This window comes from Staurois parvus, unplaced genomic scaffold (genome assembly GCF_062004578.1).
Source record: "Staurois parvus isolate SC_StPar_1 unplaced genomic scaffold, SC_StPar_1.0 ptg000849l, whole genome shotgun sequence".
Taxonomy (NCBI): domain Eukaryota; kingdom Metazoa; phylum Chordata; class Amphibia; order Anura; family Ranidae; genus Staurois; species Staurois parvus.
Window position 1 is genome coordinate 458,228 of NW_028318645.1, and position 24,251 is coordinate 482,478.

At 45.7% G+C, this 24,251-nt stretch overlaps 2 protein-coding genes across 2 annotated transcripts in view; one reads left to right on the plus strand and one right to left on the minus strand.

The window, feature by feature from the left end:
- The first annotated feature begins 381 nt into the window (after positions 1-381).
- The window catches only part of LOC149443555 (uncharacterized), a 188,290-nt gene continuing 164,420 nt past the window's right edge, over positions 382-24,251 (plus strand). The window contains 3 exon segments of the mRNA XM_089655569.1: positions 382-389; positions 450-589; positions 1,787-3,442. Of these exon segments, the coding sequence (XP_089511695.1) occupies positions 382-389; positions 450-589; positions 1,787-3,442 (1,804 nt within the window).
- Positions 13,913-16,252, minus strand: LOC149443556 (uncharacterized). Its single transcript, XM_089655561.1, has one exon. The coding sequence runs from the start codon at positions 16,240-16,242 to the stop codon at positions 14,992-14,994; it is 1,251 nt and encodes a 416-aa protein (XP_089511687.1). The 5' UTR covers positions 16,243-16,252; the 3' UTR covers positions 13,913-14,991.

Below are 24,251 nucleotides of genomic sequence, written 5' to 3' on the forward strand. Positions count from 1 at the left end.
GGTTCCTATAAGGTGTCTGGGTGTCACTGTCTATTTCTCCATGGAGGAGTGGGAGTATTTAGAAGGACACAAGGATCTCTACAAGGACGTCATGATGGACAATCAGCCGCCCCTCACATCACCGGGTAAGAGGAGACTTTATTGTAAAGGAGAGAGCAGTACGGAGGATCCACCTAGATCCCCCATCATCTGATAAACACATAGAAACAATGGATTCAGTCAGTGTGTGTGTTTCCTACAGATGGATCCAGTCATGGGAACCCACCAGAGAGATGTCCCCGTCCTCTGTATTCCCGGGATTCCACACAGGAAGGTCACACCATCCCTCATCATTACAAGGTTGGTGGGATGGAGCATCTAGAACATGGATTCATAGAGACAATGTGTGGGTATTTTTTGTGACCTTACATTTTACAGATGATATTTTCTCTCATTTCCTTGATTTAGAGTGGAGATCCAATCGATATAGAATTTGAGGTGAAAGCAGAAGAAGAAGAGGCGTATGTGAGGGATGATCAGCAGTCTATGGAGGAGGATGGAATAACGGGGACATTTATAGAGGAGGACACTCCTACAGAGATCAGCACAGGTGGGTCATGAACACTAAATCCATTCCTCCACCCATACTGCTCACTGATTGGTCCAGAGTAGGGCGGGGACTGGGTGATATCAGCCTGTAATCCCCTGGTCACTTTCCTGAGCTGTGTTCCCCGTCCTGTATTCCTGGATTTCTCTCGGATAATCTTCCTTCTCTGTGCTGCAGACACAATTTATGTATCTAGACTGGATTTATGGAGGTTCTGGGGTTCAGCTGGCAGCAAAAATGTTCATTTTTACCATAAGTGTTACTAGACCTGGGCACCTGGGGTGTGTGATTTTGATCTTATTCCTCATGGTGGTGACATAGCAATTCTCCCAGTATTTATCACCTGTGCCGGGTGGAGGGATATGTCTGTAGTGTCTCAGACCCAAGTCACTGAGTGCAGTCTCAGGAGATGGGAGGCAGCGGTGTGGGATCTCTGCAACTTGTCTACAGTAAACATTTAAACTTCCACTGATTACTGAATACCAATATTATGAGTCCTGACCCTTATACTGTATAATTTCTATTGTACATTACATACTCCTGCACTATATACTCTGTTGTACATTACATCATTCTGATACTGTACAGTCCAAACTTTTGTATCCTGTATAATAAGTTGTACATTACATCGGCCTTACTTCTTTCACTCCCATTTCCTCCCAGCTGGACATTTTATATCGGATGATGTGATTGGAGCACAGACTTTTACATGGTGATAATAATGTGATCACATCCTCCAACTTTGGACCCTTAAACAGAAAGTGATAATGAGGGAGGAGTCAATACCCCAATGATGGTGGTCTTCAGGATCAGTCCAGTCTTCATTTTGGTTGTTCTCCCCCCATCCTCACTCTCTGACCTCTGACTACGTCACATTGTAGCAAAGTGTTATTTCTTCAGTATTGTCACATGAAAAGAGAAGATGGTGATGAGTGATAGAGGGGGTGGGGACCCTCGTCCTATAATCCCCTCATCACTGTCCCTCCTATAAAAGACAGTTCTGGTTGTTTCCTCACTCTCTGACTAAGGTCCATGAATAAGGAAATGACCTGGTAGGAGATCAGAGGAGCCATTTCCTAGTTCCCTTGAGGGTGGAATTGTAAGCTCCTCAGAGACCAAGCTGCCTGATGTGGGCGGAGTCCTGGTTTGGGGGAACCAATCATCTCCTGTCTAGTAATCCTCTTTGTCTTTGTATTTTAGTCCATGGCCGGGAGATGAGGAAAACCTCCGAGGATTGTCTCACTTTGTCTCCAGACTGGAAAGTAGAAGATGAGGACATCACACAGTATAGTCCAGGAAAAAACCCGGCTCCCTCCAATGTCCATCCGGCACCACCCAGTGTAGATGGACCATCGGATTCCTCGTATCCTGAGGAACCTCAGACTGTGTGGGACCGGGCCGGCCTTCCAACAGGGAAGAGGTTCTCCTGTACTGAGTGCGGGAAAGGTTTCCATTATAAATCCCATCTTAATTTGCATATAAAATCTCACACGGGGGAGAAGCCACATTCCTGTCCTGAGTGCGGGAAATGTTTTTCAGCTAAGTCCAGTCTGTACAAACATTTGAGATCTCACACGGGGGAGAAGCCATATTTCTGTTCTGAATGTGGGAAATGTTTTTCAGATAAGTCTAACCTTTATCATCATAAGAGATTGCACATGGGGAAGAAGCTGTATTCCTGTTCTCAGTGTGGGAAATGTTTTATAGAAAAATCAAAACTTGTTGGACATCAGAAGTCTCATGCGGTTGAAAAGCCATATTCCTGTCCTGAGTGCGGGAAATTTTTTTCAAGGAAGGCTAATCTTTACACACACCAGAGATCTCACACAGGTGAAAAGCCGTTTTTCTGTCCTGAGTGCGGGAAAAGTTTTTCACATAAATCCAATCTGTACACACATCAGAGATTACACACAGGGGAGAAGCCATATTCCTGCCTTGAGTGCGGAAAATGTTTTTCAAAGAAGTCCCATCTTTACATACATCAGAGCTCTCACATGGGGGAAAAGCCATATTGCTGCCCTGAATGCGGGAAAAGTTTTTCACAAAAATCTAGTCTGTACAAACATCAGAGATCTCACACAGGGGAGAAGCCATATTCCTGTTCTAAGTGTGGGAAATGTTTTGTAGAAAAATCAAAACTTGTCGGACATCAGAAGTCTCATGCGGTTGAAAAGCCATATTCCTGTCCTCAGTGTGGGAAATTTTTTTCAAGGAAGGCTAATCTTTACACACATCAGAGATCTCATACAGGTGAAAAGCCACACTCCTGTTCTGAGTGCGGGAAAAGTTTTTCACATAAATTTAATCTTTACACACATCAGAGATTGCACACAGGGGAGAAGCCTTATTCCTGCCTTGAGTGCGGGAAATGTTTTTCAAGGAAGTCCCAACTTTACATACATCAGAGCTCTCACATGGGGGAAAAGCCATATTCCTGCCCTGAATGCGGGAAATGTTTTTCACAAAAATACAGTCTTTACAAACATCAGAGATCTCACACAGGGGAAAAGCCGTATTCCTGTTCTCAGTGCTGGAAACGCTTTTCACAGAAGTCCGATCTTTCCAGACATCAGAGATCTCACACTGGTGAAAAGCCGTATTCCTGTACTGTGTGCGGGAAATGTTTTACACAGAAGTCTAATGTTTACATACATCAGAGAACTCATACGGGGGAGAAACCGTATGCCTGTCCTGAGTGCGGGAAATGTTTTTCAGACAGGTCCAGTCTTTGTAAACATAAGAGATCTCACACGGGGGAGAAGCCACTTTCCTGTCCTGAGTGCGGGAAATGTTTTTCAGTGAAGTCCAGTCTGCAGAAACATCAGAGATCTCACACAGGGGAGAAGCCATATTCCTGTCCTGAGTGAGGGAAATGCTTCTCACTGAAGTCCTGTCTTCCTGTACATCAGGGGTCCCACACAACCCTGGAGGTGTATTAGTGCTTTGAGTGCGGGAAATGTCTTCTAGATGAATGTTGCTGGACATCCCAGCTCTCATGTGGGGAAGAAGCACACCCTGATATACACCTCAGATATACTCCATGTCTGATCTTCATCATGGAAGAAACAGTTCATAAGGAGATCAGAGGCCCCCAAAGACATGGATGAAGTGTGGGACCGGGTTGGCCATTGATATCAGGAGAAGAAGTTTTCAATGTATTTTCCATGAATGGAAGACATTCCAGCAGCTCAGATGTGATCCTAATAACATTGGTTCCCCATTCACACAGGAGGAATGGACATGAACTCTCACTGAGGGAATTGCTATACAAACATTCTATGAATAGACCCCCAAATGTCAGGAGACGTTTCTATAAAGACGGGAAGTATGGAGCAGAGAAATGAAGAGACCTCCCAGCAATGTTATTACCAGGCTGCAGCTAGGGGGAGCTCTAATGTCACCCCAGCAGAGGGATCCCATCTAGCCCACATTAACCCTCTCACTGCCAGAGCTGTTTCTGCATGATTTTGCACACATGGGAAAATGCAGATTTTGGTCCTGAAGATGAGATAAACCCCCAAACATCTATTCTGTGACCTCAGAGGCCCTGGAGAATAAAATGGTGGTAGTTCCAGTTTTGTATTTCACATGATTAAGCTCAATGATTTATCAAGATTAAATTTCAGTAAATAAATACTCTAAATGTCATATTAGAGAACACAAATGTAAGATTTTACTTTTTTTGTGGGGTAAAATACGAGGTTGTGCCGAGTAAATAGACACCCAACATGTCCATCCTTGGAATGGTGTGTGCTGATGAAATGATGGAAAATGTTGGTGCCCTAAAACCCCCCCAGGGTGATCATTAACCCTTGTGCTGCCATGGATGGGTGTTGTACTGACCTATAGAACTTCTTCCAGCTGGCCAGGTCAGTACGACATATGTCCATGGCTTTCCCCTTCTGCTATAACCTCATGGTCTCCTGAGCTTCCCTCCACTCCACAGACCCTCTGCCTGTCCTCTAGGATGGCTCCCTGCACCTCTAACATCCCCCCTACAGCACCGATCCCCCCACGCAGCACCCACTGCTCGCCCACAGCACAGATCTACCTTTAGCTTCCCTGCTGCTGGCCTCTTCTCCTCTCCCCTCCCACCAGCTTCAGCTGCTGCAGGGGAGCCACGGGGAATCAAAATGTCTAAATATTTCCCTCTGCCGCTCAGACTCCCCCTTGTCCTTAGACCTCTTACTGATCCTCTGAAGCACCTTCCCTGCAGTGCTGCTGGACGGCTTCCCCTCTACCCCTGTCCATGGCTGTAGCTGCTGCTGGAGTGGGAGATCAGTGTGGTGTTCAGGATGGAGAGTGGGGGGTGGGCATGTCATGTTTACCAGCCCCTTCCTGAATGAACACAAAGAGTGATCAGTACTGATCACTCCTGTGTTCATTCATCACTGAAGCATAGTAAAGAGTGTTTTCTGTGCTATAGTTTCATGAATGAATAGAAGCTTCTGTACAGTAGACTCCTATTTATTCATCTACAGTGCAGCTGAGGTTGCATTGAGGACTCTGAGGGTTTCTTTAGTCCTCTGATATCTAACCACCCCCCTCCCCCACAAAAAAATAAATACAATAAAATTATAAAAACAATTAGAATAATAAAACAGTGGGGCCTCATCCTTACAGGGCACATTACAGCATAGGCCCATGTCAGGCCTTGTTCACCCACATGGGTATACAGCAGTGCTCTGTGTATCCCTGTACAACCAGTCCCATTGATGCCAATTGGCACGCAGCGGCTGCACACACACAGCTGCTGATCTCAATCTGACATCCATGTGGATGCATGTCCCAGAAGTCACACTGTCTGCATTCAGGGCTGTGCACCCTCATGGATGTCAGGATGGGGGCAGCAGCTGTGTCCTCCATGCAGTCTCTGAATCCCCAATGACACCAATGGGACCGCACAGCACATCTGTCCATCACCGTGTGGGGAACCGAGGCCTGGCAGGGCGTACACTATAGGATTTCCTGTGTGAACGAGGCCTTAGTAGGACTATAGCAGGAATGTTGTACGTTGTGTTGTGTTTATGTCTCTAATAATGATTTTAGTGTATTTTTAGTGAAAATAGAGATTGGATAAACGTTTGCCCAACTATTGCGGGTCTAATATATCTGTAGCACTTTTTATTATTCCACTGGTTCTATGCTTCCAGAAAATGTCTGGTTTGGGGGTCATTTACAAATTCTGGAAATATTAAGTGAAAAATTATAACCTTCAGATTTTTAGACTAAATTGCACATTTACAGTTTTGTAAATATTTGATTTTCACCATTTCCCAAAAAGGCGCAATCTAAAATGTACAAATATTTCTTATTGATTACCGCAGTCCAGTTTTAGATTTAGTGGGAAGTTAGCGGGAATTTTGTGAGTTTTGTTGTTTGTCTCGGCTAACAATGACTTTTATGTATTTTTTTTGTGAAAATATATATATATTTTTATTAACATTTGCACAAATATCACGGGACCTGAAAAATCACTAGCACCTTCTTTTATTCTACTGGTCCTAAGCCAGTGATGGCGAACCTATGGCACGCGTGCCAGAGCTGGCACGCAGAGCCATCTCAGTGGGCACGCCAGGAGGAAGAGAGGAAGAGGAAGAGAACGCGCTCTCCTGCGCACCTCCGGGGGCGCGCACCGGGCGATCTCCGTGATCGCTGTGTCCTGCGGACACAGCTGATCACGTGACATGGTAAAAGGCCAATCACAGCGGCCTTTTACCACGTGATCAGCCGTGTCCAATGACACGCTGATCACCGGGAAATGCAAATGCCGGTTCTCGGCTGCACTTTCCTCACGCTGTCAGATCGTGAGGAAAGTACTGCCGAAAACCGGCAGTTGTCAGAACAGGGATCGGCACCGATCATCAGGGTCACTGATCATCAGTGCCCTGATGATCGGTGCCCACCTGTGCCACACACAAGTTCCGCCCACTTGTGCCCAGCAATGCGCCCACCTCTGCCCAGCAGTGCGCCCACCTGTGCCCAGCAATGCGCCCACCTATGCCCAGCAGTGCGCCCACCTGTGCCCAGCAATGCACCCACGTGTGCCCAGCAGTGCGCCCACCTGTGCCCAGCAATGCACCCACCTGTGCGCAACAGTGCGCCCACCTGTGCCCAGCAATGCACCCACCAGTGCCCACCTGTGCCGCCCACCTGTGCCACCCACCAGTGCCCATCAGTGCAGCCCAGCAGTGCTGCCAGTCAGTGCCACCAGTCAGTGCCCAGCGGTTGTGCCAGTCAGTGCCCAGCAGTGATGTCAGTCAATGCCACCTATCAGTGATGTCTATCAGTACCCATTATCAGTGTCGCCTATCAGTGCCACCTATCTGTGACACCTCATTAGTGCTGCCCATCAGTGCCACCCATCAATGATGCCCAGCAGTGCCGCCGGTCAGTGCCGTCTGTCAGTGCCTCCAGCTGGTGCTGTCAGTGCCTCTTATCAGTGCCCATCATTTCCTGCATATCAGTGCATCATCAGAGCCTCCTCATCAATGCTCACCAGTGCCGCCTCATCAGTGCTACCTATCTGTGCCGCCTCATCAATGCCCATCGGTGCTGCCTATCAGTGCAGCCTCACCAACGCACATCAAAGAAGAAATATTACCTGTTTGCAAAATTTTAGAATAGAAGCAAAGGAAACCTTTTATGTTTTTAATTTTTTGCCAGTGGTGATTAAATACCACCAAAAAAAGCTCTATTTGTGTGAAAAAATGCTAAAAATTGCATATGGTTACAGTGTTGCATGACCGCACAATTGTCATTGTTAAGTGCAACAGCACTGAAAGCTGAAAATTGTCCTGGGCAGGAAGGGGGTAGAAGTGCCCAGTAGGCAAGTGATTAATTCCAGTGTTGGCACTTTGACATAAAAAAGTTGGTTTTGTGTTGCAGTTTGGGCATTCGGGCTCAAAAAGGTTCGCCATCACTGTCCTAAGCCTTCATAAAATGTACCCAGTTAGGGACCCCCCCCTTCTTTTTATTCTACCTGCCTTATGCTTTCAGAAAATGTACGATTTAGGGGGGGGTCACCTATTTATTCTCCCGCTTCTATGCTTTCAGAAAATTTACGATTTAGGGGGGGTCACGTTTTTATTCTCCCGCTTCTATGCTTTCAGAAAATGTACAGTTTGGGGGGAGGTCACTTTCTTTTTATTCTGCCGGTACTATGCTTTCATAAAATGTAGTTTGTGGGGGGGGGCAAATTCTCTTCATTCTACTAATCCTATGCTTTCAGAAAATGTGTGATTTGGGGTGTCACCTTCTTTTCATTCTACCCATCCTATGCTTTCATAAAATGTACGGTTTTATACATTTTGGAAACTGTAAGTGAAAAATTATAATTTTTAGACAAAATTGCTCTTTGACAGTTTTGTGTAGATTTGATTTTCTCAATTTTCAAGGCTGTTTGTAAAAAATAAAAAAATGGAAACATTTCAAAAATGGTCTGACCACCTGAGTTTAACCACCTCCTGCCCACTGTATAGGGAAATGAGGGATGGGGGGGAGCTCTCTTGTTCTGGGAGGACATATGACATCCTCCCACTCTATCTGCGCATGCACACCCCCGGGGACACAGTGGATCACTGATCATGGTAAAGAGCCAATGATGTAGGCTCTACCATGTGATCCGCTGTGTCCAATCACACCTGATCACATGTAAACAGGAAATGCTGCTATCGGCAGTCCTCTCCTCTACACTTTTAATCAGGGCAATGATCATCAGTGCAGCTCCATCAGTGCTGCCTTTCAGTGCCCACCTTTGCCTCCAATCAGTGTCCATCAATGCCAAATATCAGTGCCCATCAGAGCAGCCTTTCAGTGTCCACTAGTGATGCCTGTCAATGTCCATCAGTGCCTCCTCATCAGTGCAGTCTATCAGTACCGATCAGTGCTGCCTATCACTGCTGCCTATCAGTGCCCATCAGTGCTGCCTTTCAGTGCCCATCAGTGCTGCCTTTCAGTGCCCATCACTGATACCTGTCAATGCCCATCAATGCCTCCTCATATGTGCAATCTATCAGTACCCATCAGTGCTGCCTATCAGTGCCAGTTGGTGCTGCCTATCAGTGCCAGTCAGTGCCACCTATAACTGCCAGTCAGTGTCACCTATCAGTCAGTGCCATCTATCAGTGCCCATAAGTGCTACCTTTAAGTGCCCATCAGTGCTACCTTTCAGTGTCCATCAATGATGTCTGTCAGTACCCATCAGTGTCACCTATCAGTACCATCTATCAGTGCAGCCTCATAATCACACATCAGTGAAGGAGAAAAAATACTTATTTACATTTTATAACAGAAACTTTTTTCAAAATTGTGTCATTTTTGAGTTTGTTTAGCAAAAAATAAAAGCCCCACGGTGGTGATTAAATACCACCAAAAGAAAAGAAAAGAAAGCTCTATCTGTCTCAAAAATGATGAAAAGTTGGTGTCATTCAAAGTGTGAGAGCGCTGAAAGCTGAAAACTGGCCTGGGCAGGAAGGGGTGACAGTGCACGGTAGGCAAGGGGTTAAAAGGGGATCTCAGGGCCCGGCAGAGAAAGGGTTAATGCACAGGTTGGATCTGATCTGCGCAGCCAGCGGTTCTGGTGCTGGAATGAATGGGGGATGGGGGGGTGACATCCCTGACATGTTCAATAACAAATCAGAAAGCAGGAAGACTGGACTCCATGGCATTGACTCATCACAGATGGGGGTTGTATAGAGCCATGACCCATTTCAGGAAGACATCACCTAGACCCCAGTGAGTTAGGGTGGGGGGTAGATAGGACCATGATGGTGTCTCATCTGCTTCGTACATATCCATAGAAAGCGGCATCTGTTCTGATCTCTGATGGACTCGATGGTTCAGGAGGATTGTGTATCAGACATTGTCGGCTGCTTGTCTATAGGGAACAAAGCCCACTTAGACTTAGTGGCTTAGTGGTTAGCACGTCTGTCTTGCAGTAAATGGGTCATGGGTTTGATTCCCGACCATGGCACCTCCTGCATGGAGTTTGCATGTTCTCCCTGTGCTTGTGTGGGTTTCCTCCGGGTGCTCCGATTTCCTCTCACACTCCAAAGACATGCTGGTAGGTTAATTGGATCCTGTCTAAACTGGCCGTAATATGTGTATGTATGAATGTAAGTTAGGGACCTTAGATTGTACACCCCTTGAGGGTTAGGGACTGATGTGAATGTTCAATATTGGTATATATGTTGAAAGCATTGTGTAAATTGACAGCACTATATAAGTAAATGAGTGTTTAACCCTCTGTATAACTGGTCTGTAGAGATAGCGGTATACTGTCAATTAACCAATCATCCTAGTGTATTGCTGAGTTTCCTCTTTCTCTGTATAAAAAGGAGGTGGTAGCAGTGTGAAGGGTTAATTGCGTAATTAACCTGACCCAGTAACAAACGCATTCAGGCTGCCGGTACGTCGATATGCGGTCCATTACAGCGCGGTTTTAGATTGGCTAGTCCTTTGGTCACGAGTTTGGTGAGAGGGGCTGGGGTCTGACGCCGCGATCGTCACAGAGGCCACTGACATTTTTTCCCTACTCATCTTTTCTGACTGTTTTTAACTAGTTTGGCATTTGGCTAGGGTCAGTGTCACTACTGGTAGAATGAGGCCATACCTGGAGCCTACAGAGGTTGCACAGGCAGTCCAACTCCTCCAGGATGGCACATCAATACGTGCCATTGCCAAAAGGTTGGCTGTGTCTCCAAGCACAGTCTCAAGAGCATGGAGGAGATTCCAGGAGATGGACAGTTACTCTAGGAGAGCTGGACAGGGCCGTAGAAGGTCCTTAACCCATCAGCAGGACCGGTATCTGCTCCTTTGTGCAAGGAGAAACAGCACTGCCAGAGCCCTACAAAATGACCTCCAGCAGGCGTGAATGTCTCTGACCAAACAATCAGAAACAGACTTCATGAGGGTGGACTGAAGGCCCAACGTCCTCTAGTGGGTCCTATGCTCCCTGCTCAGCACCATAGAGCTGGATTGGCATTTGCCATTGAACACTAGAATTGGCAGGTCCACCACTGGCACCCTGTGCTTTTCACAGATGAGAGCAGGTTCCCCCTGAGCACATGTGACAGACGTGAAAGGGTCTGGAGAAGCCGTGGAGAAAGTTATGCTGCCCATAACATTGTTCAGCATAACTGTTTTGGTGGTGGGTCAGTGATGGTCTGGGGGGGCATATCCATGGAGGGACACACAGACCTCTACAGGCTACACAATGGCCCCCTGACTGCTATTAGGCCATTGTCAGACCCTATGCTGGTGCAGTGGGTCCTGAGTTCCTCCTGGTGCAGACAATGTCTGGCCTCATGTGGTGAGAGTATGCAGGCAGTTCCTGGAGGATGAAGGAATTTACACCATTGAATGGCCACCAAATCTAAATCCAATAGAACACCTCTGGGATGTTATGTTTTGGTCCGTCCAACTCTGCCAGGTTGCACCTCAGACTGTCCAGGAGCTTAGTGGTTCCCTGGTCCAGATCTCAGAAAAAATCCCCCAGGACACCATCCATCGTCTCATTAGGAGCCTCCCCCGACATTGTCAGTCAGGCTGGCATACAAGCACATGGTGACCATACAAACTTCTGAGTATCATTCTGAGTTGCAATTAAATTTCAGCACAATGGACTCGCCTGCTGCATCATTTTTTCACTTTGATTTTCATGGTGTCTGAATTCAGTCCTCTGTAGATCAATCAGTTTCATTTCCTTCAAACGATGGGGCGTCCTTACATTGCCCTGTCCATATCAGTATACATATTCAGCAAGAGAGTTTTCCCCATTGAGATCTGATGGGTTTTCAAAGTGTACCTCTCATTTTTTGATCAGTATATATATATATATATATATAAAAAACGTTTTTCATCATCTCAGTGGCACGCCCCATTTTAGGGCTGGACATGTTGGGTATCTATTGACTTGGCACAACCTCATCTTTTATATTTTACTAACAAATTGGTAAAATAATGTATTTCTATTCTCAAAAATTCAAAACTATCACCATTGTATTCTCCAGGGCCTCTGATGTCATGATATATATGTTTGGGGGTTTAACTAATCTTCAGGCCCAAAGACAGCAGTTTAATATGTACGCAAAAGAAAAATGCAGAAACAGCTCTGGCAGTGAGAGGGTTAATGTGGGCTAGATGGGATCACTCTGCTGGGGTCACACTGTACACATTAGAGCGCCCCCTAGCTGCAGCCTGGTAATAACATTGCTGGGAGGTCTATTCACTGCTACATACTTCCCACCTTTATAGAAACATATTCTGCAGCACAGTGGCTCAGTGGTTAGCACTTCCTCCTAGCAGCTCTAATGTCATTGATTTGAATCCCAACCACTTCCCTACCTGTCTGGAGTATGCATGTTCTCCCTGTGCCTGCGTGGGTTTCCTCTGGGTACTCTGGTTTCCTCCCACACTCCAAAGACATGTTGTAAGTAGAGATGAGCGAATCGAACTTGGCGAAGTGGAATTCGTTTCGAATATTAGGAAAAATTCGATTCACACCGAATCCGAATATTAGCAAACTTCGGATGCGCGAATCGAATTTTTCCCGATCGGCCGATTTTCATCCCTTCTACAGCCGGCAAAAAGTGTCCCTGCAGAGAGCTCCGCTATTTCTGGCAGTTCTCTGACAGTTCCTTCACATTTACAGCGGTTGAAACATTGTATCTATTTGTTTCCATTTAGGATACAGATGTTTTTATTCGGAAACAAATAGATACAATGTTTCAACCGCTGTAAATGTGAAGGAACTGTCAGAGAACTGTCAGAAATAGCGGAGCTCTCTGCAGATACACTTTTTGCTGGAATGGAATTCTTCTTCTTTTCATTCTTCTTCTTCTTCTTTTCATTCTTCTTCTTCTTTTCATTCTTCTTCTTCTTCTTTTCATTCTTCTTTTCATTCTTCTTCTGTAAATGTGAAGGAACTGTCAGAGAACTGTCAGAAATAGCGGAGCTCTCTGCAGATACACTTTTTGCTGTACTGGAATTCTTCTTCTTTTCATTCTTCTTCTTCTTCTTCTTTTCATTCTTCTTCTTCTTTTCATTCTTCTTCTTTTCATTCTTCTTCTTCTTCTTTTCATTCTGCTTCTTTTCATTCTTCTTTTCATTCTTCTCATTCTTCTTTTCATTCTTCTTCTTCTTCTTTTCATTCTTCTTCTTCTTCTTTTCATTCTTTTCATTCTTCTTCTTTTCATTCTTCTTTTCATTCTTCTTCTCATTCTTTTCATTCTTCTTCTTTTCATTCTTCTTCTTCTTTTTATTCTTCTTCTCATTCTTCTTTTCATTCTTCTTCTCATTCTTCTTTTCATTCTTCTTCTTTTCATTCTTCTTCTTTTCATTCTTCTTCTTCTTTTCATTCTTCTTCTTCTTCTTTTCATTCTTCTCATTCTTCTTCTCATTCTTCTTCTTCTTCTTTTCATTCTTCTTCTTTTCATTCTTTTCATTCTTCTTCTTCTTTTCATTCTTCTTCTTCGTCGTGCCCCGTGACTGCCCAAATGAGTGAAGTGTGCGGTGATTCTAAGATCGACGGCACTCATCTGCATGTCATACTGACTGACAGTATTATTTCTCTTCCCCAGCAGACTCCAAGGGCATTTAAATTAAAGGTACAGTGTTCTGCACTAATATAAAGGCTCTCTGAAGCCTAGAAACACCCTTTTATAAGTTAAATTCGCAGCGAATAAATTCGCATCGAATCAAATTTTTTCCGCAAATTCGGCGAATCAGCCGAATCGAATTTTTGAATAATTCGCTCATCTCTAGTTGTAAGGTAATTGGCTCCTGTCTATATTGGCCCCTAGTATGTGTATGTATGAATGTTAGGGACTGTAGACTGTAGGCTCCGTAGCATGGTCAGTTCTGTAGCTGTGCTGGGAGCTCAGTCTGCTCTCCTCCAATCATCAGACTTGTCCTGACATCCCCCTCCCTGCACAGCCATTCACTGGGAAGACCAGTGAACTGAAGACAAGTGATCACATGAATAGTAGTAAGGAGAATATCACTTCCTGATATCATTGTTTACTACTAGTGAAATCTGTGAATGATCACCGAGGTCACATGGTACAGGGCTATTCCCAACAGACTTGTACCATGTGACAAGCTGTGACCAGAGCTCTTACAGTATTTCTCAATGGCTGCAGGAATGCAGCCAGAAAGGAGAAATGATTGATTTTACAACCTTTATGGGTGTAAAAAAACATAAATAATAATATAAAAAAAATAAAAATGTAAAAAATGTTTTTGAAAATTTATAATTTTTGGTTATAAACTAATTTGGGTTATTTTTTTTTTAACTAAAAAGATATCTGAATACATTTTGGCTGATTTATGAAGAAAGATTGTTTATTTGCAAAATTTCATAAGAATAAAACTTTTTTAAAAATTTTTGGACATTTTCATTTATATAGCAAAAAATAAAAATTCCAGCGTTGAATAAATACCACCAAAATAAAGTTTTATCTGTCTCAGAGTGTGACCTCAGAGTGCGGGAGTGTGACCTCAGGGTGCGGGAGTGTGACCTCAGAGTGCGGGAGTGTGACCTCAGAGTGCGGGAGTGTGACCTCAGGGTGCGGGAGTGTGACCTCAGGGTGCGGGAGTGTGACCTCAGGGTGCGGGAGTGTGACCTCAGGGTGCGGGAGTGTGACCTCAGGGTGCGGGAGTGTGACCTCAGGGTGCGGGAGTGTGACCTCAGAGTGCGGGAGTGTGACCTCAGGGTGCGGGAGTGTGACCTCAGGGTGTGGGAGTATGACCTCAGGGATTAGTATGGAGCCCTGTCTGATGAAGGAAACCAAGGGCTCTATTTATAGAACATTCATTGGACCAATGAGACAATCATTCCTCCAGCTGTGACAACATCCAGCGTATGTTAAGTAACACAGTGATTTCCTATGATCGCCGGCTCCATCTAGTGGCCACAATGAGGTGATTTTTTTAAAATCTCTCCATCAGTAAAATTAGCCCAATATGATATTATGGCCACTAGATGGAGCCAAAGATCATAAGAAATAAAATACGGCCAAAACTGCTCCCAGTTGGAGAATGCCGGTCACATCCATTCAACATTGTTCTTCATAGACCTCCAAGTGTTTGTGAAATCTCCCACCACAAAATGTACTCAGCCAATCACAGGGCAGGACTCCATTTTTATTCTTCTACTGCTAGCAATGGCCAACCCGGTCCCACACTTCATCCATGTCTTTGGGGGCCTCTGATCTCCTTATGAACTTTTCTTCCATGATGAAGATCAGCCATGGAGTATATCTGAGGTGTATATCAGGGTGTGCTTCTTCCCCACATGAGAGCTGGGATGTCCAGCAACATTCATCTAGAAGACATTTCCCGCACTCAAGGCACTAATACACCTCCAGGGTTGTGTGGGACCCGATACACAGGAAGACAGGACTTCAGTGAGGAACATTTTCCTCACTCAGGACAGGAAAGTGGTTTCTTCCCATGTGAGATCTCTGATGCTTGTAAAAGTTGGACTTCTGTGAAAAACATTTCCCACACTCAGGACAGGAATATGGCTTCTCCCCTGTGTGAGATCTCTGATGTGTGGAAAGATTGAAGTTCTTTGAAAAACATTTCCCGCACTCAGGACAGGAATACGGCTTCTCCCCTTTGTGAGATTTCTGATGTGTGTAAAGATTGGACTTCTCTGAAAAAAATTTCCCGCACTCAGGACAGAAATATGGCTTCTCCCCTGTGTGAGATCTCTGATGTTTGTGCAGACTGGACGTCTGTGAAAAACATTTCCCACACTCAGGACAAGAATATGGCTTCTCCCCTGTGTGAGATCTTTGATGTGTGTGAAGATTGGACTTGTCGGAAAAACATTTCCCGCACTCTGAACATGAATATGGCTTCTCCCCCGTGTGAGATCTCTGATGTTTATACAGTTGGTACGTCTGTGAAAAACATTTTCCACACTCTGCACAAAAATATGGCTTCTCCCCCGTGTGAGACCTCTGATGTCTGAGAAGTTTTAATTTTTCTACAAAACCTTTCCCACACTCAAGACAGGAATATGGCTTCTCCCCTGTGTGAGATCTCTGATGTATGGAAAGATTGGACTTCTTTGAAAAACATTTCTCGCACTCAGGACAGGAATACGGCTTCTCCCCAGTGTGAGACCTCTGATGTATGAAAAGTTTTGATTTTTCTACAAAACATTTCCCACACTCAGAACAGGAATGCGGCTTTTCTCCTGCATGAGACCTCTGATGTATGATAAGTTTTGATTTTTTTATAAAACATTTCCCACACTCAGGACAGGAATACGGCTTCTCCCCCGTGTGAGATCTCTGATGTGCATAAAGATTGGACTTGTCTGAAAAACATTTCCCGCACTCAGGACAGAAATATGGCTTCTCCCCTGTGTGCGATCTTTTATGCCTATTAAGTTTGTATTTAGAACAGAACCCCTTCCCACACTCAGTACAGGAGAAGCTCTTCCCTGTTGGTAGGCCGGCCCGGTCCCGCACAGTCTGAGGTTCCTCAGGATACGAGGAATCCGATGGTCCATCTACACTGGGTGGTGCCGGATGGACATTGGAGGGAGCCGGGTTTTCTCCTGGACTATACTGTGTGATGTCCTCATCTTCTACTTTCCAGTCTGGAGACAAAGTGAGACAATCCTCGAAGGTTTTCCTCATCTCCCGGCCATGGACTAAAATACAAAGACAAAGAGGATTACTAGACAGGAGCTGATTGGTTCCCCCAAACCAGGACTCCACCCACATCAGGCAGGATGTAATGTACAACATAGAGTATATAGCGCAGGGGTCAGGAGTATGTAATGTACAACATGCAGTATATAGTGCAGGGGTCAGGAGTATGTAATGTACAACATAGGGTATATAGTGCAGAGGTCAGGAGTATGTAATGTACAACATAGAGTATATAGTGCAGGGGTCAGGAGTATGTAATGTACAACATAGAGTATATAGTGCAGGGGTCAGGAGTATGTAATGTACAACATAGAGTATATAGTGCAGGGGTCAGGAGTATGTAATGTACAACATAGAGTATATAGTGCAGGGGTCAGGAGGATGTAATGTACAACATAGAGTATATAGTGCAGGGGTCAGGAGTATGTAATGTACAACATAGAGTATATAGTGCAGGGGTCAGGAGTATGTAATGTACAACATAGAGTATATAGTGCAGGGGTCAGGAGTATGTAATGTACAACATAGAGTATATAGTGCAGGGGTCAGGAGTATGTAATGTACAATATAAATTATACAGTATAAGGGTCAGGACTCATAATATTGGTATTCAGTAATCAGTGAAAGATTAAATGTTTACTGTAGACAAGTTGCAGAGATCCCACACCGCTGCCTCCCATCTCCTGAGACTGCACTCAGTGACTTGGGTCTGAGACACTACAGACATATCCCTCCACCCGGCACAGCCAGCAGACCACAGAGCAAGGAACCCTGGGAGAAATGTTCTGTCAGAGATCTTACTAGACCCGGGCATGGGGAAGAAGACCCAATATACATGTCCCAGGTCATCCAACACCTATTGTGAACATCAACATTTTGCTGCCAGCTGAACCCCAGAACCTCCATAAATCCAGTCTAGATACATAAATTGTGTCTGCAGCACAGAGAAGGAAGATTATCCGAGAGAAATCCAGGAATACAGGACGGGGAACACAGCTCAGGAAAGTGACCAGGGGATTACAGGCTGATATCACCCAGTCCCCGCCCTACTCTGGACCAATCAGTGAGCAGTATGGGTGGAGGAATGGATTTAGTGTTCATGACCCACCTGTGCTGATCTCTGTAGGAGTGTCCTCCTCTATAAATGTCCCCGTTATTCCATCCTCCTCCATAGACTGCTGATCATCCCTCACATACGCCTCTTCTTCTTCTGCTTTAACCTGAACTTTTATATCGATTGGATCTCCACTCTAAATCAAGAAAATGAGAGAAAATATCATCTGTAAATTGTAAGTTTTGTTATTGTGACATCACACACAAAATCCACACATTGTCTCTATGAGTCCATGTTCTAGATCCTCCATCCCACCAACCTTGTAATAGTGAGGGATGGTGTGATCTTCCTGTGTGGAATCCCGGGAATACAGAGGACGGGGACATCTCTCTGTTGGGTTCCTGGTATTAGGTGGCTCCATCATATCCTTGTGTCCTTCTGAAAACTCCTCCATCACTCCATACTCCTCATCCTCCTCTTTATACTCTTCTTTAACATCAATATTATCATCCCCGAGGATTCCACTCTGAAAGATATAATAAAACATTCATTGTAACAAACATGCTGTGTATAAATCACAACTACCAATAATTGTCATCATCTACCTGATGATGGTGAGGGATGGTGTGACCTTCCTGTGTGGAATCCCGGGAATACAGAGGACGGGGACTTCTCTCTGGTGGGTTCCCATGACTGGATCCATCTGTAGGAAACACACACACTGACTGAATCCATTGTTTCTATGTGTTTATCAGATGATGGGGGATCTAGGTGGATCCTCCGTACTGCTCTCTCCTTTACAATAAAGTCTCCTCTTACCCGGTGATGTGAGGGGCGGCTGATTGTCCATCATGACGTCCTTGTAGAGATCCTTGTGTCCTTCTAAATACTCCCACTCCTCCATGGAGAAAGAGACAGTGACACCCTGACACCTTATAGGAACCGGACACACACAATGATACAGTCACCATCCAGACACATCCCTTGTCTGTTACTGGAGAATGTCCCAGAATTCCCGGCACCGCTCACCTCTCCTGTCAGATGTTACAAATAACATGAATAGTAAAATCAAATGATATTCCCAGAATCCTCCTCACCTCTCCATTCAGGTCTGTTTTAGTGAAGCCCCACTTCAGGCTGAGGTATAATGAATTCTGACATCATTATATAAAATGAAAGAGCAACAGTTCTGCTTTGGTTTTGAGTATGTAAATGATCCGCCCACATCCTAAGAGCACTGGAAAAAAAGAATAAATAGCTGGATGGAAGACAATGGTTGGAGGAACTGTGAGGTCAGTGTGATGTCATAGGATTCTCTGACTCTGGATGGAGGGACATTAGGAGGAGGAGCTGTGATGTCAGTGTGATGTCATAGGATTCTCTGACTCTGGATGGAGGGACATTGGGAGGAGGAGCTGTGATGTCAGTGTGATGTCATAGGATTCTCTGACTCTGGATGGAGGGACATTGGGAGGAGGAGCTGTGAGGTCAGTGTGATGTCATAGGGTTCTCCGACTCTGGATGGAGGGACATTGGGGGGAGGAGCTGTAAGGTCAGTGTGATGTCTTAGGACATATAGACTCTGGATGGAGGGACATTGGGGGGAGGAGCTGTAAGGTCAGTGTGATGTCATAGGGTTCTCCGACTCTGGATGGAGGGACATTGGGAGGAGGAGCTGTGAGATCAGTGTGATGTCATAGGGTTCTCCGACTCTGGATGGAGGGACATTGGGAGGAGGAGCTGTGAGGTCAGTGTGATGTCATAGGATTCTCTGACTCTGGATGGAGGGACATTGGGAGGAGGAGCTGTGAGGTCAGTGTGATGTCATAGGATTCTCTGACTCTGGATGGAGGGGCATTGGGAGGAGGAGCTGTGGGGGGCACTCTGTGAGGTTTCTGTACACAGAATTGTGTCTCCCGGGTGTGTCCCACCTTTCCTAAACATTAAAGATGAACTTTGTCTTTGGGCTTTGCCAGGACACATCATATTCCTGTGATCTCCATGTACTCCGGAGACTTTATTGATCACATTTTATCTGAGACTGGGATCATTCTGGAATAATTGATTCATTAGGACATTCACTACATAGTTCCATAGTTAGTCTGACTGAAAAAAGACAAAAGTCCATCCAGTTCAACCATAAATAGAAGTTATAATCCGACACCCACAGCTGATCCACCAGAAGGCAAAAACCCAGCAAAGTGCGATCCGATCTGCTCCTGCAGGGGAAAAACTTCCTTCCTGACCCCCCCGAGAGGCAATCGGATGACATTTTTCCCTCTTTATCCTATTTGATTCTAAACAAACAAAGACACAGATATTCCAATCCCCCTAAATATCCCCCCATCCCCCGCCACTAATTAAAGTCATATAATCCATTAGTATAGACTGATGAGGTGAGAAGGTGACACCTCTCCACAATGAGGAGAATGTTCCGGCCCCGGAAGTGGGGGATGTTCTGCTCCTGAAGGGGTTAACCTGGGTTCCCACACTATATATGTGTGTATCATCATCTGCTGGAGATAAAAGACGTCACAGTGACTATGGAGGAAGAGGACGGACGTGACTATGGAGGAAGAGGACGGACGTGACTATGGAGGAAGAGGACGGACGTGACTATGGAGGAAGAGGACGGACGTGACTATGGAGGAAGAGGACGGACGTGACTATGGAGGAAGAGGAAGGACGTGACTATGGAGGAAGAGGACGGACGTGACTATGGAGGAAGAGGACGGACGTGACTATGGAGGAAGAGGACGGACGTGACTATGGAGGAAGAGGACGGACGTGACTATGGAGGAAGAGGACGGACATGACAAGGGGTTACTGGGTGTAAATAGAACATAACATATTACCTCTTCTGCTGCCACTTCCACCAACGTCTCCTCTCTACTTCCTGCCTGTTCCTGACATCACTTCCTGTCTGTACCTGACATCACTTCCTGTCTGTCTTCCATAGAGACTTCCTGTCTGGGTAGAAGTGAGATCCCCACCTTGTGGAGCTCAGAGGAACTGCAGCCCCGAGAAGCGTCTGGTAGTGTGACCCCGGCCTTGTGCTGGGTGTGTATGGACTGTAGATCCTTTTAGAGGGGTCACCTCCACTCCCACCAAGGGGGACAGAAATATATGACTGCCTAGTCCAGCCTTTCTCAGCCAGGGGTACTCCAAAGGTTTCTAGGGGCTCCTTGAGAAAAGAACAATTTCTGTCTCTCATTAACATCTGACATCAATGATCTGTAAGGGGGTAGTCTTCACACTGATGAAGTATTAAGAATGTCCTTTTCCTACTGACCACTGATATAAGGGGGTCCTTCTACTGACCACTGCTATAAGGGGGTCCTTCTACTGACCACTGATATAAGGGGGTCCTTCTACTGACCACTGATATAAGGGGGTCCTTCTACTGACCACTGATATAAGGGGGTCCTTCTACTGACCACTGATATAAGGGGGTCCTTCTACTGACCACTGATATAAGGGGGTCCTTCTCCTACTGACCACTGATATAAGGGGGTCCTTCTACTGACCACTGATATAAGGGGGTCCTTCTCCTACTGATCACTGATATAAAGGCGTCCTTCTACTGACCACTGATATAAGGGGGTCCTTCTCCTACTGACCACTGATATAAGGGGGTCCTTCTACTGACCACTGATATAAGGTGGTCCTTCTACTGATCACTGATATAAGGGGGTCCTTCTCCTACTGACCACTGATATAAGGGGGTCCTTCTACTGACCACTGATATAAAGGCGTCCTTCTACTGACCACTGATATAAGGGGGTCCTTCTACTGATCACTGATATAAGGGGGTCCTTCTCCTACTGACCACTGATATAAGGGGGTCCTTCTACTGATCACTGATATAAGGGGGTCCTTCTACTGACCACTGATATAAGGGGGTCCTTCTACTGACCACTGATATAAAGGCGTCCTTCTGCTGACCACTGATATAAGGGGGTCCTTCTCCTACTGACCACTGATATAAAGGGGTCCTTCTACTGACCACTGATATAAGGGGGTCCTTCTACTGATCACTGATATAAGGGGGTCCTTCTCCTACTGACCACTGATATAAAGGCGTCCTTCTACTGACCACTGATATAAGGGGGTCCTTCTACTGACCACTGATATAAGAGGGTCCTTCTACTGACCACTGATATAAGGGGGTCCTTCTCCTACTGACCACTGATATAAGGGGGTCCTTCTCCTACTGACCACTGATATAAGGAGGTCCTTCTACTGACCACTGATATAAGGGGGTCCTTCTACTGACCACTGATATAAGGGGGTCCTTCTACTGACCACTGATATAAAGGCGTCCTACTGACCACTGATATAAGGGGGTCCTTCTACTGACCACTGATATAAAGGCGTCCTTCTACTGACCACTGATATAAGGGGGTCCTTCTACTGATATAAGGGGGTCCTTCTCCTACTGACCACTGATATAAGGAGGTCCTTTTCCTACTGACCACTGATATAAGGAGGTCCTTCTACTGACCACTGATATAAGGGGGTCCTTCTACTGACCACTGATATAAGGGGGTCCTTCTACTGACCACTGATATAAGGGGGTCCTTCTACTGACCACTGATATAAGGGGGTCCTTCTACTGACCACTGATATAAGGGGGTCCTTCACCTACTGACCACTGATATAAGGGGGTCCCTCTCCTACTGACCACTGATATAAGGGGGTCCTTCTACTGACCATTGATATAAGGGGGTCATTCTCCTACTGACCACTGATATAAGGGGGTTCCTCTCCTACTGACCACTGATATAAGGGGGTCCCTCTACTGACCACTGATATAAGGGGGTCCTTCTACTGACCACTGATATAAGGGCGTCCTTCTACGGACCACTGATATAAGGGGGTCCTACTCCTACTGACCACTGATATAAGGGGGTCCTACTCCTACTGACCACTGATATAAGGGGGTCCTTCTACTTATCACTGATATAAGGGGGTCCTTCTCCTACTGATCACTGATATAAGGGGGTCCTACTCCTACTGATCACTGATATAAGGGGGTCCTTCTCCTACTGACCACTGATATAAGGGGGTCCTTCTCCTACTGACCACTGATATAAGGGGGTCCTTCTCCTACTGACCACTGATAAGGAGGTCCTTCTACTTACCACTGATATAAGGGGGTCCTTCTACTGACCACTGATATAAGGGGGTCCTTCTACTGACCACTGACATAAGGGGGTCCTACTCCTACTGACCACTGACATAAAGGGAACCTTCTCCCATTTGTCACCAATAAGGGATCAATAAACGGAGCATTTGGAATGAGCTCCGGGTTTGGACTAAACCCATGTCTGTACAGAATTTGGCTTTTTGGGGGGTCAGAGATTTACTGAACTAAATAGGTATTCAGCCAAGTTGATGGGGTACAGGCTGGTGGAGGGGTACAGGCTGGTGGAGGGGTACAGGCTGGCGGAGGGGTACAGGCTGGCCATTCCTTGTGCAAAGTGCCATTCTAGTGCTAAGTGTCTGGTACTTTGAACACATGAACATCTCACCATCCTCTGATCAAGTCTCCTCCGCTCTTTCAGGTAACCACGGATTCCCTCCTCTCTCAAACACTAAGCTATTTTGTCTGCAACTGACACCTACCTGCTGTTGCCCTCGGTAACCACTGATTCCCTCCTCTCTCAAACACTAAGCTATTTTGTATGACTGGAATCATTGGCTTTGTTACTGCAACTGCTTTCTATACTTGTCTGTATTACATGAACTTACTCTCTTAGAGCCTTGATGGAGATCAAACACCGTGCCTTATATTGTGTCCACTCTGCTTGCAATTTGTTGCGGTCAGAACCCCTCCCCCATGTGTCATTTATCAGCTCTTAATTGAACAGTTGTCTGACCTCCCCCAGTCCATCCAAGTATAAATTCAGTCCAATGGTTGGGACGGCTGGTGAGGGGTACAAGCTGGCCAGTCTTTGTGCTAAGTAGAAGGCACTGTAACTAAGGCAAGTACAGACATTAGTGCTGCACCCTACGTTGTCTGTAGATGGTCTTCTCTCTCCTATCTCTTCTCCTCACCCTCCAACATGCTCTTACTAACTGTCCTGTTTGCTGTGATGTCCCCTCTCCTCCCCACAACCTGCACATATCACCCTCACTTCTGCCCTCTCCATATTACAGCACTTCTCATCTCCTGCTCTTTCTGAGCCCAGATAATGTCACTGCCTCCAAATCACTGTGGCATCTGCCCATGAATAAATCCTGCTCTCCCCTCACCCTACTACTAAGTTTGCCCTAAACCCTGGCCCTCCACCTTCACTCCCACCCACAGTACCAGCAGTGTCCCTTCTCTGGCACCAGCTGTAACCCTCAATCTCTTATCTCATTTCCCATCCTTCCAGGACACGGCTCCCCTTCTATGTGCCCTGTGGAATGCCCGCTCCGTCTCCAACCAACTTGCCTCTGTCAATGACCTGTTCCTCTCCCACTCTCTCAACCTACTTGCTATAAGGGCTCATGTACACGGGGCGTTTGGAAAACTCTTCTGAATGATGGAAGCTGACTGCTGGAAAATGAAGCTTAAAAACCATTTTGCATACCGTGCTTTAGCTGCGTTTATGCACCTTTGCGCTTAGAAGCGTTTTTAAAAGATAACTCAGGAGACCTTCCCAAATGCCCAGAATGCACTGAAAAATAGTAAATTCACTAAAAAAGGCTACTAAAATACTGCAGGATTTACTTTATCAAGTCATGAGGTATTTTACTAGTGAAAAGCATGCATTAATGTTTCAGCCGTCAGCGGGATTCCCACTGATAACTGACAAAACTTAAAAACAAATAGCTTGGGGTTCCCCCACAATCCTTTCCAGACCCTTATCCGAGCATGCGGCCCAGCAGGTCAGAAAAGGGGGGGACAAGCGAGCGCCCCCCTCTTGAACCATACTAGGCCACATGCCCT

Excerpts from the sequence above, each read along its gene's own strand:
- LOC149443556 (XM_089655561.1), bottom strand. The coding sequence starts at position 16,242 with ATGAGGAAAACCTTCGAGGATTGTCTCACTTTGTCTCCAGACTGGAAA.